General features: G+C 36.8%; 1 protein-coding gene across 3 annotated transcripts in view; it reads left to right on the top strand.

The window, feature by feature from the left end:
• The first annotated feature begins 234 nt into the window (after positions 1–234).
• Positions 235–19,601, top strand: part of PSMD14 (proteasome 26S subunit, non-ATPase 14) — a 111,284-nt gene continuing 91,917 nt past the window's right edge. For 2 of the 3 annotated variants that reach the window (XM_010586285.3, XM_064287056.1), the window contains exons 1-3: positions 256–380; positions 6,612–6,733; positions 9,024–9,075. In XM_010586285.3, the coding sequence (XP_010584587.1) occupies positions 9,028–9,075 (48 nt within the window). In that variant the 5' untranslated portion in view covers positions 256–380; positions 6,612–6,733; positions 9,024–9,027. Of the gene's footprint in view, positions 381–3,827; positions 3,855–6,611; positions 6,734–9,023; positions 9,076–19,601 lie in introns of all 3 variants that reach the window. The other variant, XM_023542893.2, reaches the window with a different exon arrangement.

Below are 19,601 nucleotides of genomic sequence, written 5' to 3'. Positions count from 1 at the left end.
ATCAGAAGAAATACAAGGATGTCCGCTGAGCCGAGGCCGCCCTGGCGCCCACGTCCGCTCCGCCCTCCCGTCCGAAGCCGGAGGCACTCTGCGGCCCGCGCCGTCCGGCCGTGCGCTCTTCCTGGGACGCCCGCCCAGCTCCCGAGACGTCCCCAATTGGCCGTCGGGGAACGGAAGCCGAAGTAGAACAGTGAACCCGGAAGTGCTTCGCGGCAGAGGCCCGGGCGACTCTTTTGAATGGAATCGGGCTGATTCATCGCGGGTTCCCGGAGCCAGAGGCCGGCCAAGTCTGAGCCTCCGCCACCGCCGCCGCCGCCGCGTCACCGCAGCAGCAGGATAAGGGTCTGGCCCGCGTCCTTCCGTCCCCCGCCTGCCTTCAGGTAAGACCAGGAGAGTAGGCCCGGGGGATCTGAAGAGGCAGCCGCGCTAGGCCGCTGTCAGCGCCGTTCTTTCCTGAGTCACGTTGCCCAACCGAGTTGCCACTGGAGGGCCGGGGCCCCAGGGAGGCGTCTAGGCGCCTGCGTCCTCCGCGTCGGCTGCCAGGGGTCTCCGGTAGGGCCAGGTCTGGATGTGGCCTTCTTCCGTCATCCTTCTGTGCCCCGCTGAATTCTCCACATTTTGGGACCCTCTCCTGTACAGGGAGAAACCCTGTTTGTGGCCTGTTTGACTCTGCTCTATCGACAGTTGGTCCCGTATTGAAAAAACTTCAAAGCAGACAGAAGAAACAAGGGAGAGAGAATAAAATTAACTTTCCCATTGAATTGATGTTTGTTTTGTCACTTGTCCTTCCGATAGGTTTTGGCTCTTTTTCTCTTTTAGTGTTAGTTTTTCAACTCCCTTCAAACAAAAAACCCTCGGAAAATGCACTGATTTTTAACCTTGAAAATCTTTAAAACAGTGTGGTTATTCCTGCTGTACCCTCTAACTTGCTTTCAACGTTGTCCTGATTGAGTAGTTGTTGGTGAATTGATAATATTTTCTGTTCTCAGTAAGTAGATATCTGATACTGTGTTTTGCCTCTCAGAACTTAATTTTCCTGGGGTACTTTGCTTTGGGCCCGTGAAGAGCAGATAAAAGGAAACTTTTCAAAAGTCTCAATACAAATCAAGTTACTGAATGAAAAATTATTGAAATTAAAATGCTAACCAAAAGTTGATGAAGATTTCATGGGAAAGGCAGGAAAGATGCTTTAAAAATCAGCATACAAATCTAGTTCTAGTGAAATTTTTTTTCTTTGCTTTCAAAATTATGTTTTTAGTGCTCCTGACTTAATGCTTATGAGCAAAACAATAAGAGCCACTAATAATATTAAAATAATGAAAAAGAACTGAACAGAATTTTAGTGGAGATAATAATTAACATGATGGTGGCCTTGTCTTGTCATGCAAGGCTACAACCTGGTTTATTTAAAGTTTATGTGATTTAAACAAATGGAATGGATTAGTGTGCATTCGAAGAGATTAAGATCTATCATAGCTGAGAATTAACTACAGTCAAAGTGACAATATTAGTGAAGGGTGTTGATTGAAAAGCCTGAATATTGTCTTGAAATTGTCTTAGGACAAAATTAAATTTTGCCAAAAGAAGAAAGTGCTGAAGTCATGATCTTTCAGGAAAGCCTCACCTGTTGAGTTTGGGAGATTATTTTTTTCCAAGGTGCTTGTAAATATTTATTGCTGTTCTGGTTGAAGAGCTGAATTTCAACCTCTCGGACATAGGTTCATCCTATTTTTATATTTGCCTTATAAACGTTGTGTTTAGTGTCTAGATTTAGAGCCACATGTTTGAAAATCAGTACCAAGAAGCAATTGTGCCTTTGTCTTCAAAGGCACAATTATAATATTGTTTGTTTCATCAGTCATTGTCCATCTGAGAAAGCCTTACCTGAATATGCGCACCTATTGTCATTTCTCACTTAAGAATTTGTCATACACCGTGTTTGTTGTGCTCATTTGGCAATTCATATTCTGCTTTGTGATTCCTTGATATCCGCCATTTGTAAAACAAGAGAATTGAATTACGTAATGTCTTCCAGCTCTGTGATAATAATATTAGCATTTATTAGTACCTTTGATGCTCTGGGCACTAAGTTTAGGGCTTTATATTTTTTATTGCAACAGACTTGCAAGGTGGGTATCCGTATTTTATAGGTGAGGTCTAGAGTCTAGAAGAAGGTAATCTACAGGAGTAGGTGGTAAAGCCAACATTTAAATCAAGGTCTCGCTGGTTACAGAGCCTTTCTACCCCTGACCTGCCATCTCTTCAGTTTCCGTATTTTTCTTGGGCTTGTCATTCCTCCTCAGGTAGATTGTAAATTCTTTCAGTGTAAACCACTAAGTTCCTTAGTGCTCCTATTTCTGTATGACTTTATAAACAAGGTTCACTCACTGTAGTTGGCATCAAGTTGATTCTGACTCATGCAAACCCCATGTGTGTCAGAGTAGAACTGTGATCCACAGGGCTTTCAATGGCTGATTTTTCAGAAGCAGATTGCCAGGCCTTTCTTTTGAGTTGCTTCTGGGTGGTCTCAAACCTCCCAACCTTTCAGTTAGCAGGTGAGCGTGCTAACCATTTGCACCCCCAGGGACTCTCTATATAAGGTAGTGTCAGTAAATGTTTTACTTGAATGCTGTAATTAGGATGTACTACAATATATGTTTATGATAATTCCATCCTTACTGTTCTAATCTGGGGAAAATCTTGTTTTCAAAATCCTGCATATATAACTAAGTCTAATATTGATTCTTTTTATTTCTTTCATTGAAGAAAGTCCTTGAAAAAGGTGAGAGACTGAAGTTCCTAATTACTTTCCACAAATCAGAGAATAATTAGAAATGCAGTGAGACCACATTATGGGATAGCTTAAAAAGGATTTCACATCAATCTGAGAAGAAATACTATTTTATTTAGCTCCCGCATGGATTGGGGAATAAAAATGAAATGAAAAATAGACTAGGAAATAGAATGGTAAACTTGAACAGTTGAGGGTTTCATGATTTTGCTTGAATTTTATGAGTTATTGGAATACCAGTGTCCCTTGCAAAAAGGTTGAAAAGTTTAAAAAGAAAAAATCCTCACTTTCCAAATCCAGATTAAAATAAATTTGAAGAATCTGTTCTTTAGGGTTATCTATGCATGATTCTATACATTTTTTATAACTATTTGAGAACCGATTTATTTTAATTCATAATGACTAATGTCTGTGGCTAGATTCTAATCAGATATTGTATCAGTTGGGAGATAAAAAGTAGAAAATTATCAGCCTTCTGAAAGTGCTGATACTTGTACTGTTTTTTCTAGTTAGGAATGTAAGCATTACTGCATGCATGACATTATATTAGGTCTAGTTAAGTACTTTGTTCATATCATTTGATAGTGTTTTAAGTTAGTCATATCACGTATGAGCTCTTGAGGCCTGTAATTTCTGATAAGTAGAAAATATTTGGTTTAGATCCATAGACCTTTTTTATTGCATTGAATGCCAAGAATTAAGAATGTTCTTTTTTACGTATTACCCTTTAACTTTCTGAACCCCTTTGCCAAATTCTGCAAAATGCAAGTCTCTTGCCTTGCAGTGCAGTTGATTTAGTGCTGTAAAATGTGTCCAGCATTTTGAAACTCACTAAGTGGCAAACTGTGGGAAGGGGGGTGGTCAGTGTTAGAAGAACTCTAGCTAAGCTGATAGGATGGTGGTGCTGGTGGCAGCAGGTAGCATTCATTATTTACCTACCATGTGTCAAGCATTGTGCTAAATGTTTTTCTTATGTTTTGTTTAATCTTCTGAACAACTTTATGAGGTTGATGCTGTCATTATCCTCATTTTGCAGATGAGGAGACTGAGTCTGAGACCTTAGGTAAGTGACCCAAGGAAACAGACCTAGCAACTGTTAGAGTCAGGATTTGAATCCTGGCATTCTGCCTGCGTAGTCATTGCTCTTAACCTTTGTATGCCAGGAAAAATAGTCATCACAATTTACCCTGTGGTCCAGTGGGCCTTTTTTTTTTTTTAAGTCATTTTAAGAATAATTTACAGAAGTAAAAATAAAGGGATAGTGAAAAACTACTAGAAATGTTCATGAAAGCTTGAACATAGTAAATACAAATTTTTATTCTGTATTTTCTTGGTTTTGACTTGAATGGGCAGCATCCTTTGAATGTAATTGACTGTGCATCAGCCATTCGTACATGAACTTGGAATATATCCATCCATCTAGCAAAGATCAATTCTAGATTTCAGATATATTTCTAATAGGCCTCAGCATGTCATTACTTCTGGTTCTTCTTATACTTGTAATACTTCAAAAACAGTGATAGCCCATGATGTTGATGGCCATCTTTACTTCATAATTTCTAAACATTGTTATTTTTAGATTTATAAACACCATTAAAATCAGTCCAATTTTTTTTCCATTTCTACATTATTTCCTTTGTATACACTTATACACTTTAGCATTTGTCCGCATATGAATTTTATCAAATAAATTTTGGTATACCAACATCATAAAAGATGAAAGAGTACCTCACACAACTCTTTAGCAAAACAGATTCTTGTTGCAAAATACTGTGCAATGAAGTCCTTATTCAGTGACTGTCTGGATGAGAATATCACTCTTCCTTTACTGTCTTAGAAATATATTGTTGTTGATTCTTCAGTTTGAGAAAATTAATCCAGGATACTCTCATCTCAAGATGCATAATCTTCATAATGCATAATTCTTGTGCATAATGGGCAAGACAGCCCCCCACAATAAAGAATGATCTGGTTCAGAATGTCAGTAGTGAGGTGATGGAGAAACCCTGGCATATACCATCAATTTCATTGCCATCATTAGAGACTGTTTTGGTTGTTAGATGCCGTCGAGCCTCTTCAGACTCATAGAGACCCTATGTACAATAGAATGAAACACTCACTGCCCAGTCCTGCACCATCCTCACAGTCATTGCCGTGCTTGAGCCCATCGTTTCAGCAGTTGTGTCAGTCCATCTCGTTGAGAGTCTTCCTCTTTTGCTGAGCCTCTCCTTTACCAGGCATGATGTCCTTTTCCAGGGACTGGTCCCTCCTGATAACATGTCCGAAATATGTGAGACAGATTTGTTAGTTCTTCTAGCAGTCCATGGTATAGTCAGTATTTTTCTCCAACACCATAATTCAGAGGGATCAATTCTTCTTTGCTCTTCCTTATTCATTGTCCAGCTTTCACATGCATGTGCGGTGATTGAAAATACCATGGCTTGGGTCAGGTGCACCTTAGTCCTCAACGTGACATCTTTGCTTTTCAGCACTTTAAAGAGATCTTTTTTTTTTGCAGATTTGTCCAGTTCAGTACAGCATTTGATTTCTTGACTGTTGCTTCCATTGGTGTTGACTGTGGATCCAAGTAAAGGGAAATCCTTCCCAACTTCAGTCTTTTCTGTTTATCATGATACTGCTTATTTGTCCAGTTGTGGGGATTTTTGTTTTCTTTATGTTGAGGTGTAATCCCTCCTGAAGGCCGTAGTCTTTGATCTTTATCAGTAAATGCTTCAAGTCTTCTTCCTTTTTAGCCAGCAAGGTTGTGTCATATTGGAGACTAAAATGCTGTTATCTGTTTCTTTACATTCATTTTCTGACTCTAATAATTGTGCAACTTTTTTTCTCTGTCACTTTTCTTCTGTTTGTCATTATGTTTGGAAAATGAAAAACTCCAAATTCTCCACTGTGTTCAAGGGAAGCTAAAAAAAAAAAAAAAAGGACTTAAAAAGATGGTATCTAATCTTTTATTCCTTCTTGAAAAGTGAAGAAATGCTCTGGGCAACACAATAAGAAAATTAACCAAAAACCAAACCAAACCCATTGCCATTTAGTCAATTCTGATATAGTGACCCTGTAGGACAGAGTAGAACTGCACCATAGGGTTTCCAAGGCTGTAAATCTTTAAGGAAGCAGACTGCCACATTGTTCTGTTGTGGATCGGCTGGTGGGTTTGAACCCCTGACCTTTCAGTTAGCAGCTAAGCACTTAACCACTGTACCCCCAGGGCTCCTAGGAATACTAAAGGATCATACAATAGCTTTAATTTATTTGACTATTGCATTATTCCAGGCAATTTCCATCATTCTTCCGTTTTCTTATTTTAGTCTTTTTTTCTTTTTTAAGGCATAATTGGGAGTAATTCATAAGAAATGCTGAAATAATTTCTAGGATGATAAATAGTAAACTTTCCTCAAGGTGTAGAAAAAAATAACATCACTAAGATTTCATAATACGTCATAGATTTGTAGTAGTGTGCAGTGGACCTATAAGAAAATTGCACGATAAAAAGAATTTTGTTCTATTTTAAGTAAATTTTCTCTTTGTTCTTTGGAAGACTTCTAGAAAGACCTCTAAAAGTCATGAAATGTTAATCGTTATACATAATTAAGAAACCAAATAAAATTTAATGTATTCTTAATCACTAGCTGTACAACTCTTTTGGATGGTAGATCATTCCATATTCTCAGGAAATCATAATTAAAAATCAATTTTTGTTTCCGTTTTGTTTTAGGAATTTTGTTTATTTTAAAAATTTGTGTAAAAATTTCCCCGCTTAATTCTCAAAATAATTATGTTCTTTTTTTTTTTTTTTTTTTAGGAGAAACAAATATTTGGGAAAAATTACATCGGCCAGAATTACTAAGAGCTTGTGCTAAGAAGAAATTTATACAACTTCAACAAAGTGAAGTTTAGCGCCACAAGAGTTGTAGTTACTGCCAGGTGAGAATTACAGATGTATTTTACTCAACCTGTTCTTTCAGGATGTGATATAAAGAAGTTATGAAAATATAGCAAGTTTAGCAGACATCTAAACTCTGAATCTGATAGATAACCAAAGTTATGTGTTCATGAAAGGTATGCAGACAACTAGCATTTTTGGCTCATTTGCTTTCTATGAATTTTTTTACAAGTAGTGTGATTTAGAACATTTATCAGTGTCTTTAATTTCCAAACTTTAGTATTTTTATTAAACTTGGTTTTCTTACCTTAAATGTTTTCGTTGGTTAAATAATTTTTTCTGTTTGCTGAGCCATCTAATTTTGCTAAAAACACAAATTTGACCTGCCAAATTTTCGTTCCTTCTGCTCTCCACGTTGCTCGTGTATATTCACAGCATCTGGAGTCTGTGTAAAGTCATCAGAAACAACACGGGGGAAATAGATAAACTGAACACAGCTGGGAATCGACTTTGGCCTAGTATACTCTATGCTGGTGTTTATTTCCATTCGTTCTTTAAGTTTGCAAGCTTGAAATGATCCAAACAAAATTTTTTTTTTCTCCTTTGGTAATATGTTCTATAGAACAGTCTTTAATGTTTTAAAATATACAGGATTTTTTTTTTTTTTTTTTCTCTGTCTACAGCATTTACAGAGTGCTGTGTATTAAATGCCGTATATGAGCTGAGGAATTTTACTGAGAATTTGGCGGAGATTTTATTTGTAAATGCTTGCTATTGGAAGGATGAGTTAAGGTTATCAGGCAGAAATTTTGTCCTGACTATCAAGTTTTCTTTTTAGCCTTTTCATTTTAAAAAGTGAATTTATCCATCGTGAATCTCACAAACTAAGCCAGACGGAAAAAGTACATGATTTCGTTTATATACAATTCAAAGCCAACAGAACAAATCTATGCTATTAGAGGTTGGAATACCGCCTTTTGTGAGGTGGTAGAGGCTGGTAAGGAGGCATGAGAGGAGCTTCTGAGGAGCTGATAATATTTCTTAATCAAGGTAATAGTTACATGGGTGTGTTCACACTGAAAATTCCATGACTGTGGTTTCTGCACTTTCTATATGTGGGCTTGGATAAAGTTTACAGTATTAATGTTGTTAAATTTTAGCAAGATTCATTGGTTAGGTGAATTCAACAAACGTAATTAGGCTGTGATGTGATGATTGCAAGTATGTTATTGAGTTTTAGTTCCTATAGTGGTCCTAACTAGCAAAACAACAAGGACAAATGACTAAACTAATCCGTTGCACTTAAGTTACTATATAATCTGTAGTAATACCATTTTCTAAATCATATACTTAGGAAGAGTAGGAATTTTAAGTCATAGTAGCTATTTACAAATATACAAAAAAAAATTTTTTTCATCATTTTAAAATGTCTAATTGTATAGCTATTATTATCATTTGATTATTCCTTTTTATGTGTTTGAGGCCATACAAGCGTACTTGCTATTTCTTTCCTTTGATTTCTTACTTTGTGTAAGTTTTTCAAGTTTATGAGTGTCTTCTGTAGTTATTCCAGACATAAAAAATAAGTCACATTGTTATTTCAAAGTTAACCCTGTTTGTATTGATTAATGCCGAAATGTTCATTGAGAACACCAGCTGAATTTCCTTAGTGAAAAAGGTGTATATCTCCACAACATCTGAAATAACTATCTGTGTAGGTTCTAGAACACTATCGTAATGCATGTAATGTTTACTTTATAGTATTTCTTTAGGAATAATGAGTTTGTTTTAAAAAAAGCCTTTGATGCTAATTCAGAGATCCATAATCTACTCACAATGTCTTTCACATGTAGTTTTGATGATAACTGACAAGCTGTAAGTTAATTAGCACAGAACTTACTAATGAGGATGTTAAAATTTAATTTAAAAGTGAGGACTTTTATTTGTATACTCTGGACAAAGTGAAGGAAATTCAATCATACGTATGATAAGCATTTCAGGCACTTTTTCTTCGTTCAGATACTTTATTAGATTACAATAAGAAAATATAATTAACTTAATGATAGCAAAGTTTTGAAAGTATGCTAAGATTGCTTGTCTTTAAAACTGGGGATAACCCAAAACCAAAGCAGTAAAATAAGGTCTGTTAATTAGCATGGAAGACAGCTTCTTGAATTAATATGTGGTGTTAATTAACAGGAAGTCTGATGTTGTGTTGTAATTACCACCAATATTTTTGACATACTGAGTGACTGAAGGTGAATTATATAGATAGCAATTGAGTAAACACTTTTGTGCTTAGGAACATTTTCCTTTGTTTCTGTTTTCTAGAAATATGGACAGACTTCTTAGACTTGGAGGAGGTATGCCTGGACTGGGCCAGGTTAGTATATAGATTCTCAATATTTCTTTGTGTGTAAACTACAAGGCTTTCTTTAGTTACCCAGAAAGGAAAAAAATCACTCCCAAGAAATTCACCTCACAGATAACGTTAGGGTAAGAAGTCTTACCTTATGACTGGTTGCTGCATTGCAACACTAAATAACACTGGAAAAATTTTCTATCGTCTTAATTTACTGTCTTCTAGGAAAAAGAATTTTCTCTGTTGGCTTTGATTTAAAATTTTAGGATATGTGAGAGTATCAAACTTGCCTTTTAGTAAAAAAGGAATGCAAAATATCTTATTTCTGGGTTTAAAATGTAAACTGTAGAAGTAACACATGAACAAGTAAACATGGCAACTTGGCTAAATCCAGAAAACTGACCCATTAAAAAATGTTTTTATGTGCAGTCTTAAATTCTAGCCAGTAATTATGATAATGGATGAATTAAGTGATGTCCTCATTTTAAATTTGTGAATATAGTTTCTTTTATATTTTAAAAATTAAGTGATTTTTCAGTTGTTTTAATATTATCATTTATTTTGTTCCATGCTGTTAGTCAAAAAGGCCTCTAGATAGATTTCTATCTCAAGATATTCTATCTGCTTGCAACTAAGAATTTCTGCTGCTTTTGAGTTCTACACTGATTTACCTTTCCAGTCCTCCGTTTACTTAATGTTGATTAACAAAAGAGGAGAGTGTGTGTTTTTCCCTTCCTGAGACTTTTATGAAATACATTGTTTTATAACCTAATACTGGCAGTATTTTTATAACTCACCTTAAGAACCCTTTTAGTTACCAGCTTTCCTTCATTTCTGTATCACTATTAATGACTTTGTCATTCAAAGTAGTCTATATTTACTATAGGAAACACAGTTTTGTTTGAGACTTCATGAAATTTGCAGTGTTTCGGAGACGCTTTTGCAGGAATTCTTTGATTAGGTCTATCATGGTTTATGACTAATAGTTCTTTTTAGAAAGTTGAAATATTTTTGTGATCCTATATTACATCCTGGAATAGACTTCAGAATTTTTTCTTCACTTTTGTTAAATGGAGCTCTAGTGGCATGGTGGTTAAGAGCTTGGGTGCTAACCAAAAGGTTGGCAGTTTGAATCCACCAGCTGCTCCTTGGAAATCCTATGGGGCAGTTCTGCTCTGTCTCATAGGGTCATTATGAGTTGAAATCAACTCAACGGCAAGGGGTTTGGGTGTTTCTGTTTTGTTAAACACTGTTGAATATTTCTTAGTTTCTTTGCTCTCAACTTATGCCTTCAGTGTTCTTAATTTTTGTAACATTTGTGTAGTTTATTCTCTCAGGAAGCCTAACCCTCTCTGAACTTGATCCTTTCAACATTGTTTCCTACTTTTGTAAGCAACAAATGTGTTGCTTAACAATATTAAGGCATATAAAAATATCAGAAGTGGGCTGAGGTAGTATGTAGATGGTACAGATTTACCTGCAAATTGTAGGTAAAGACGTTGCCTGAGTACAACTCTTAAGGGAAGTTACATCAAATTTAAAAACCAAAATAACTTCCTTAAGCATTGTTATTATTTTATCTGTCATCAGGTCGGCCCCCAACTCATAGCGACCCCACGCACAGCAGGATTGGATCATTGTGAGCCATAGAATTTTCATTGGCTGATTATTTGGAAGTAGGTCACCAGGGCTTTCTTTTTAGTCTGTCTTAGACTGAAAGCTCCACTGGAACCTGTTCAGCATCATAGCACCATGCAAGCCTCCACTAATAGATGGATAGTGGCTGCATTTAAGGTGCATTGGCTAGGGATTGAACCCAAGTCTCCTGCATGGAAGGTGAGAATTCTACCACTGAACTACTGCTACCACTGCCTCCTTAAGCATTAGAAACAATAAATTATACATCCATGCTGGAAATCCATGCTGGAGAATTGCTACATGAAATAATGATGTTACTGACCACAAATTGAGCTATATCAAATCTCAGTGATCACTGCTAACCTTTGCATTATTAAATAAGTGGAAAACAGTGTTTATTCAGTACCCCTTCCAGGTTTCTGATTATTTAATCAGCCCTCGTGTCCTTGGTTTGTACTCTTATCTGAACTTATATATATGCTGCCTAAGAATCTTAAGTGTTCAGTGATAATTTTTTGTTTTGTTTTGTTTTTGCAAAAATGTTATTTTCCTCTTGTTCTAAGACTAATTTGACGAACAAATACAGTGTTAACATCTATAACTCATCTACCTCAGGAATGAAATGTTAAGTGTATTGTTTATATTTGATAAGATATCAAAGAGCTTTGTGTAGACATAGCTATTTTTACCAATACATAGTGCATAGCAGCCAAAAGTAGTAGAAAAGGATCAGTGGGGAATGCTAATATCTTAGTAATAAATGGAAAAGGCAGAATTCTCCCACAAGTAGATCACTGGCTGATAAGCTTAAAAGTTTTTCCGTATAAAACATGGGAATAGCAGAAAAAACAGGTAAAGACCTTATAATTTCTTGAGAATCCCTTACAATTACTTAGGCTTAAGAGTTAAATAAACTTTTGCCCCTTTTCAAAAATTCATTTCTTTGGTCCGAGAAAGAATCATGGCTACTTTGTGAGTGAATGGGTCGTCTTAAATCATTCTCAGTGGAGACAGCCTAACTTTGGTGAAAGAAATGCTCCAAGACTGACTTTTTTTAAAAAAAGTATTTAGCAGCTGCTTTTTTGGCTTAAACAGTATTTCATTTTCAGCCTTGATTCCATTATTTGCATGGGAATATTTCAGTTGCATTTTTTTGGAACATTACTGGATGCTTATTTTTTGTATTCTATTTCAAAAAATTTTTTTCTTTTTTTTATTTCAAAGAGACGTGATCCAATATTTGGGCATAGTGCAGTATCAGTTGATACAAGTATATACATATGCACATATATAGTTATAATTATAGTTGATACTGACATTTCATTGTATTTGAGGTCTTTTGGCCATGTTTTATTTTAGAGTTAGGTCAGTGGGTAAAAAGGAGCTCAACTTCTCTGCCCATTACTAACTTTTATCTTTTCCAAGGCTAATCGTTTCACTTATTTCACTTATCCTCTGATCTTATCCTCTCTTGAGGTCTCATTGGGTCCGTTCTCTGCCTACAAAGATGTTTAACTACCCTGTATACAAAAACAAACTTCATTGTTTCCTGCCATTAACTTTTTCTTTGATTTATTTCTAAACTTCCTGAAATAATAGCTTATACTTATATATTCTACTTATCCACTCTCATGAGGCTATATTCTGGCCTCCTTCTGCATTACTATATTGAAACCGCTCAAATTGCCAAGTCTATTGGCCTACTGTTAGTTTTCTTTTAACTAAACTTCAATATTCTACAGTGTTAACATGTTTCTTCAAACTTTCTCTTTCATTAGCTTTTATGAGCCACTTTCTCCTAGTTCTTCATTATGTCGTTTATACCTACAGAACAACTTTAAAGTTTGATTTTCTTTTTCAATAAAACATTTTTTTAATGTTGATAAGAGAAAAATGATAGGGTAAAATAAGGGAATCTTTCCATAATCCTCAACTTCAGTATAACTTAGCCGTAGTTGTGGAAGTAGAAACAGGTGTTTTATTAGAACTATTGAATTTGGTGCAGGACCAGGCAGTGTTCTGTTGTGCGTGGGGTCCCTATGAGTCAACACCAACTCAATGGCACCTAACAACAAGAACATTGAATCTGTAAACTGATAACTTTAAAATTTAAATGTATTTATTTGCTTTGCTAAAGTGCTTACAAAATTGAAATTATTAAAAGTTGTGAGGTGATTATATTAAGAATAGTTATTGCTGAAATTTGGCCACTTGTCTTTATGACTATTCAAAGTTAGGTCTTGACAACTAAACTATTTCTAGAAGCAGTGAAGACAGAACTCAAGAAATGGAACTAGCCAAAGCATAGTCTCCAGTCTCTAAAAGTTTTAGTCTAAGTCTCTGGGTCCGTTTTAGCTTTGGAAACAGAGTAAGCTTAAAATTCAACAAAACTTAGGTAAAATATCAGTGAAGTTAAATTTTTTAGATCCATATTTTGAGGTTTTGTGTATTTTAAGTGGAAGTTTACGAATCAATTCAGTCTCTCATACAAAAACTTATATACACCTTGCTATGTACTCCTAGGTGCTCTTCCCCTAATGAGACAGCACACTCATTGTTTCTACCCTGTATTCCCTGTGACGATACAGCCAGCTCCAGTCCCCCCTGCCTTCTCATCTCACCTCTAGACAGGAGTTGCCCACGTAGTTTCATGTGTCTCCTTGAGCCCAGAAGCTCATTCCTCACCAGTATCATTTTCTGTCTTATAGTCCAGCCCAATCCCTGTTTGAAGAGTTGGGTTTGGGAATGATTCCAGTCTTGGGCTAGAGAGTCCGGGACCATGACCTCCAGGGTCCCTCTATTCTCAGTCAGACCATTAAGTCTGGTGTTTTTACAAGAATTTGAAGTCTGCATCGTACTGCTCTCCTGCTGCATCAGGCATTCTCTGTTGTGTTCTCTGTCAAGGCCATCATCAGTGGTAGCTGGGCACCACCTAGTTTTTCCGGTCTCAGGCTGATGTAGTCTCTGGTTTATGTGGACCTGTTTGTCTCTTGGGCTCATGTTTACCTTTTGTCTTTGGTGTTCTTTGTTCTCCTTTGCTCCAGGTGGGTTGAGACCAATTGATGCATCTTAGATGGCTGCTTACTAGTGTTTAAGACCCCAGGCATCACTCACCAAAGTGGGATACAGAACATTTTCTTAATATATTTTGTTATGCAGATTGACCTAGATGTCCCATGAAACCATGGTCCCCAGACCCCTGTCCCTGCTACTCTGGCCTTCAGAGCATTTGGTTGTATTCAGGAAATTTCTTAGCTTTTGCTTTAGTCCAATTGTGCTGGCCTTCCCTGTATTGTGTATTGTCTTTCCAAAGTAGTTCTTGTCTGCTATCTAATTAGTGATTACCCCTCTCCTTCCCTATTTTGAGGTTTTTTTGTGTTGGGTCTTATGCTGTAGGAAATACCAAGATAAGGAAGAATGTGGTTACTTATCCCGGGGCCCTTGTATTCTGGTAGACACACAACTATTTTAAGTACCTGGTACATATTAACTACTTTATAAAAGTGAATACTTTATATGACCTCATTTAAATAATGCGATTTTAAGTATAAGCTTTTAGTTTTTTTTTATATAGTATAGGGAAACCCTGGTGGCGGAGTTGTTAAGAGCTATAGCTGTTAACCGTAAGGTCTGCAGTTCGAATCCACCAGACACTCCTTCAAAACTCTACGGGGCATTTCTACTCTGCCCTGTAGGTTAGCTATGAGTTGGAATTGACTTGATGGTAACAGGCTTGGTTTTTTTGCTTTATATAGCATGTTGTTGTTAGATGCTGTCAAGTCGGTTCCGACTCGTATAGACCCTGTGCGCAACAGAATGAAACACTTCCTGGTCCTGCACCATCCTTTACAATCATTGTTATGCTTGAGCCCATTGTTGCAGTCTCTGTGTCAGTCTACCTTGTTGAGGGTCTTCCTCTTTTCCACTGACCCTCTGTACTTTACCAAGCGTGATGTCCTCCAGGGACTGATCCCTGCTGACAACATGTCCAAAATATGTAAGACACAGTCTCGCCATCCTTACTTCTAAGGCGCATTCTGGTTGTATTTCTTCGAAGACAGATTTGTTTGTTCTTTTAGTAGTCCATGGTATATTTAATATTCTTTGCCAACACTGTAATTCAACGGCGTCAATTCTTCTTTGGTTCTCCTTATTCATTGTCCAGCTTTCACATGCATATGATGCGATTGAAAATACCGTGGCTTGGGTCAGGCACACCTTAGTCTTCAAGGTAATATCTTTGCTTTTCAACACTTCAAAGAGGTCCTTTGTAGCAGATTTGCCCACTGCAATGCGTCTTTTGATTTCTTGACTGCTGCTTTGTCCTATAGGGTCGCTATGGGTCGGAATCGACTCGACAGCAGTGGGTGGGTGGGCTTCCATGGTTGTTGATTGTGGAACCAAGTAAAATGAAATCCTTGACAACTTCAGTCTCATCTCCGTTTATCATTATGTTGCTCATTGGTCTAGTTGTGAGGATTTTTGTTTTCTTTATGTTGAGATGCAATCCCTACTGAAGGCTGTGGCCTTTGATCTTCATTAATAAGTGCTTCAAGTCCTCTTCACTTTCAGCAAGCAAGGTTGTGTTATCTGTATAATGCAGGTTGTTAATGAGTCTTCCTCCAATCCTGATGCCCTGTTCCTCTTCATATAGTCCAGCTTCTGGGATTATTTGCTCAGCAAACAGATTTGAATAGGTATGGTGATAGGATACAACCCTGATGCACACCTTTCCTGACTTTAAACCAATCAGTATCCCCTCGTTCTGTCCGAACAACTGCCTCTTTATCTATGTAAAGGTACCTCATGAGTACAATTAAGTTTTCAGGAATTCCCATTCTTTGCAATGTTATCCATGATTTGTTATGATCCACACAGTCGAATGCCTTTGCATAGTCAATAAAACACAGGTAAACACCCTTCTGGTAGTCTCTGCTTTCAGCCAGGATCCATCTGACATCAGCAATGATATCCCTGGTTCCACGTCCTCTTCTGAAACCAGCCTGAATTTCTGGCACTTCCCTGTTGATATACTGCTGCAGCCACTTTTGAATGATCTTCAGCCAAATTTTGCTTGCATGTGATATTGATGATATAGTTCTATAATTTCTGCATTCGGTTGGATCACCTTTCTTGGGAATAGACATAAATATGGATCTCTTCCAGTCAGTTGGCCAGGAAGTTGTCTTCGGTATTTCTTGGCATAAACAAGTGAGTACTTCCAGTGCTGCATCCATTTGTTGAAACATCTCATTTGATATTCCATCAATTCCTGGAGGCTTGTTTTTCACCAGTGCCTTCAGTGCAGCTTGGACTTCTTCCTTCAGTACCATTGGTTCCTGATCATATGTTACCTCTTGAAATAGTTGAACATCAACTAATTCTTTTTGGTATAATGGCTCTGTGTATTCCTTCCATCTTCTTTTGATGCTTCTTGCATCATTTAATATTTTCTCCATAGAACCCATCAGTATTGCAACCGGAGGCTTGAAATTTTTCTTTAGTTCTTTCAGCTTGAGAAACACCAAGCGTGTTCCTCCCTTTTGGTTTTCTATCTCCAGGTCTTTGCACATGCTGTTATAATACCTTACTTTGTCTTATATAGTATAAAGCTTAAGGTTTCCTACAGAAAAGGGAAGGTGTGACTGAACCAAGGAGGTGGGGTTTGAGTTCAATTTTGAAATATGTGCATATTCAGAAAGGCTGGAGAATAGGTGATATGGGAGGAAATAATAAAGAAGCTGGTAAAGGAGTTTGATGTAGATTATGAAAAGCTTTGAATGCCATGCTTAGTTATTTTTACTTTTTTTCTCATAGATATTGTAGTTTCATGAAGATTGCTTTCTTTTAGTAGAGTTGTGAAAAGATTCAATCTGTGATTTAAAAAAGTAATTCTAGTGGTAGTTTGAAGAATAGGAAAAGAGATTGAAGGCAAAATCATCAGTTAGAAGACTGTTAGAGTTGTCCAGATGAAAGATAATGAAGGCTTGAGCTAAAGCTAGATAGTTTACTTTACATTTGGTCGGCCACATACAGGCATCTATTGCATATTCTTTTTTTTTTAAACAATCTTTTAAAAATATAAGGCTTTGGCTTTATAAAAACAGGCCAGATTTGGCCCAGGGCTTATAGGTTGCCAACCCCTGGACTAGGATATTGGTGGTGAGAATAGAGAAGAGAACCAAAGAGATCACACTTAACAGAAACTCAATGTCCCCTAAGCATCGACTCCCCCAGTCCCCTTCCCTCTCTCTTTTGTAACCACTAATGAACTTTGGTCTCTATACGTTTACCTATTCTAGGTATTTAATACACATGGAATCATACATTATTTGTCCTTTTGTGGCCAAGTATTTCACTCAGCATAATGTTTTCAAGGTTCATCCATACTGTCACATATATCAGGACTTTGTTTTTCTTTGTCCATTCATCTATTGATGGACATTTAGGTTGTTTACACCTTCAGCTATCGTGAGTAGTGTTGCAGTACTTTTCTGTCATCTCTGAAGTTAACTTGACCATGTATTTTTCTTTGACCAATGGAATGTGAGTGGAAATTAACATGTCACTTTGCGGTAGAAACTTTAAGAATCAGTGTGTGATTTGTCTGCCCTGGTAATCAAGGAAGCATAGAGATATTACGTCTTTTAGCTGGGACCCTGAGCGAGAATGACATATAACCTGCAAATTTTAAAGTGAAGTCAGAAATCCTATGATTTTTGCATGAAATACTCTGTAACTTCTTTTGGTCTCCAATTTTCATTTTAAGAAATACATTGTAGGCCAAACTATGCACATAAGCAGGACTATATTGCCTACAACTTGCTAGTTTGCATCCTTCTGATAGTTTTGGAGGTAAAGATAAGGTTAAGAACTGTAGGTGGATGATCAGAGAAGACTTTCTGAATGTGGTGAGATATAAGCTACATCTCGAAGTATTGTTTCAGGTGGCTAGATTAAAAAAAAAAAAAAAAGATTCCATGAATTGAATATGATCTGTTATATTTGTTGTAAACCCCAAACCCACATAGTATATGGATTTTGTGAATTTTAAATAACCATTTTCCTGTTTTTTTTTTTTATTGTGGGTCTTGATTAGAAATGTCTCAATCGTTTGACTTTTAGGTTTTGGCCTAATGTTTTGTAGAAAGGATTAATTTAACACAGTAGTAGAAAAATGACCAAAATAAATGGAAAAATAATACCCTTTTCATGGCTGGAGTCTTAATATCAAATGTCAGTTCTCTCCAATTATTCATAAATTCAATGTCATTCCAATAAAAATACCAACCAGAATTTTCTTGGAGTTACACAAACTGATTCTAAAATTCATTTAGGAGAAAAAGTCCAAGAATAGCAAACAAGCTTATAAAGATATTCAACCTCACTATATATCATGGAAATGAAAATTAAGATAAGCATTAGACTGATTTTTTTTTTTTTTTAAGGCCTCTTATATTAAGTATTTGTAAAGATTTAGAGAAGCAGGAACTGTGAAGTAAGCTGTTTCTCTTGTGGTGGGGTGCTGTGTGTGTGTGTGTGTTTTGGGGATTATAACTCAGTGCTTAGAACATTACCTACAAATAGTAGACATATATATACGTTGCGTGAACGCACTGTATGCCAAATGGCTCTCCAGAGTGACTTTGACTATTTACACTGTATGTGGAATATAAATAGTTAAAGTCACTCTGGAGATAAAGTTGACAATATCTAAATACCAAAACCAAACCCTTTGCCGTTGAGTCGACTTTGACCCATAGTGACCCTATGGAACAGAGTAGAACTGCCCCACAGAGTTTCCAAGGAGCACCTGGTGGATTCGAATTGCCAACCTTTTGGTTAGGAGCCATAGCACTGAACCACTATGCCATCAGGGATTCCTGGCAATATCTAGTAAAGTTAAAAATGCCTAAAGCTTTGTGACTCAGCAGTTCCATTTATTCACTTCAAAGGAAGTCTTACACATGTGTATCAGGCAGGACTTCGAACCAGTTCTGCCTGGTTCAGTCAAGGCCAGTGAACCTGAAATCTGAATGGATCTGAATTTTTAAAATGTGGGTGAACTGGAATGATAAGCAGAACAGTAAAGATTACATGTTGAAGTCCTGCTGGAAACTTAATCTCTCCCTTAGGAAATAAGGGCAGCATACACATTGCATAACAGGCAAATCTCTTGATCGCCAGAGTCAGAAACAGCCGTGTCCGGCTCAAAGATGGCAGCTGACCATGCTGCTTTGAATGTAAGTCACTCACCACAGTCCTGGCAGTAATCCAGTCTCCTGCATCAAGCTCCTGAAAGAGTCTCCCATTCCAGGCCATCGACCCGTAATTTTTCCTGTTCCGGTTATCATTTCATTTCATCCAAATTTTAAAAATTCGGATCTGTTCTGATTTTGCTTCGTCGGCCATGACTGCACCAGCTGGAAGCCCTGGTATCAGGAGATAAGTTTAAGGATATTTGTTATAGTATTATTTGAAATATAGAAAAATTGCAAAATATTTAAATGTCTATTTGTGGTAAAGGGGTAAATTGGACTATATGATGGAATACTATGTAGCAGTTTAAATGAATGAACTAGATTCTTACATATCAACATGCGTAATAAACTTTAACCATATAAAGAGAAAAATTCAGGTTGTAGAAAGAAACATGCAGTATGAAAGCATTAATGTAAATTTTTTAAAAATTAAAGCTTTTTTTAAGGGTACATAACTCTTGAGTAAAATTACTAGTAATTGGTCTATAGCAGCACTGTCCAAGAGAACTTTCTGTAATAATGGAAATGTTCTGTATCTCTCCAAGATAGTAGCCAGTAGCCACATGTGGCTACTTAAGCACTTAAAATGGGGCTGGAGCAACTGAAGAACTGAATTTTAAATTTTATTTACTTTTAATAAATTTAAAT

Source organism: Loxodonta africana, chromosome 6, assembly GCF_030014295.1.
Source record: "Loxodonta africana isolate mLoxAfr1 chromosome 6, mLoxAfr1.hap2, whole genome shotgun sequence".
Taxonomy (NCBI): domain Eukaryota; kingdom Metazoa; phylum Chordata; class Mammalia; order Proboscidea; family Elephantidae; genus Loxodonta; species Loxodonta africana.
The sequence above is the reverse complement of the archived record's forward strand: the minus strand, read 5'-3'. Positions and strand labels throughout refer to the sequence as shown.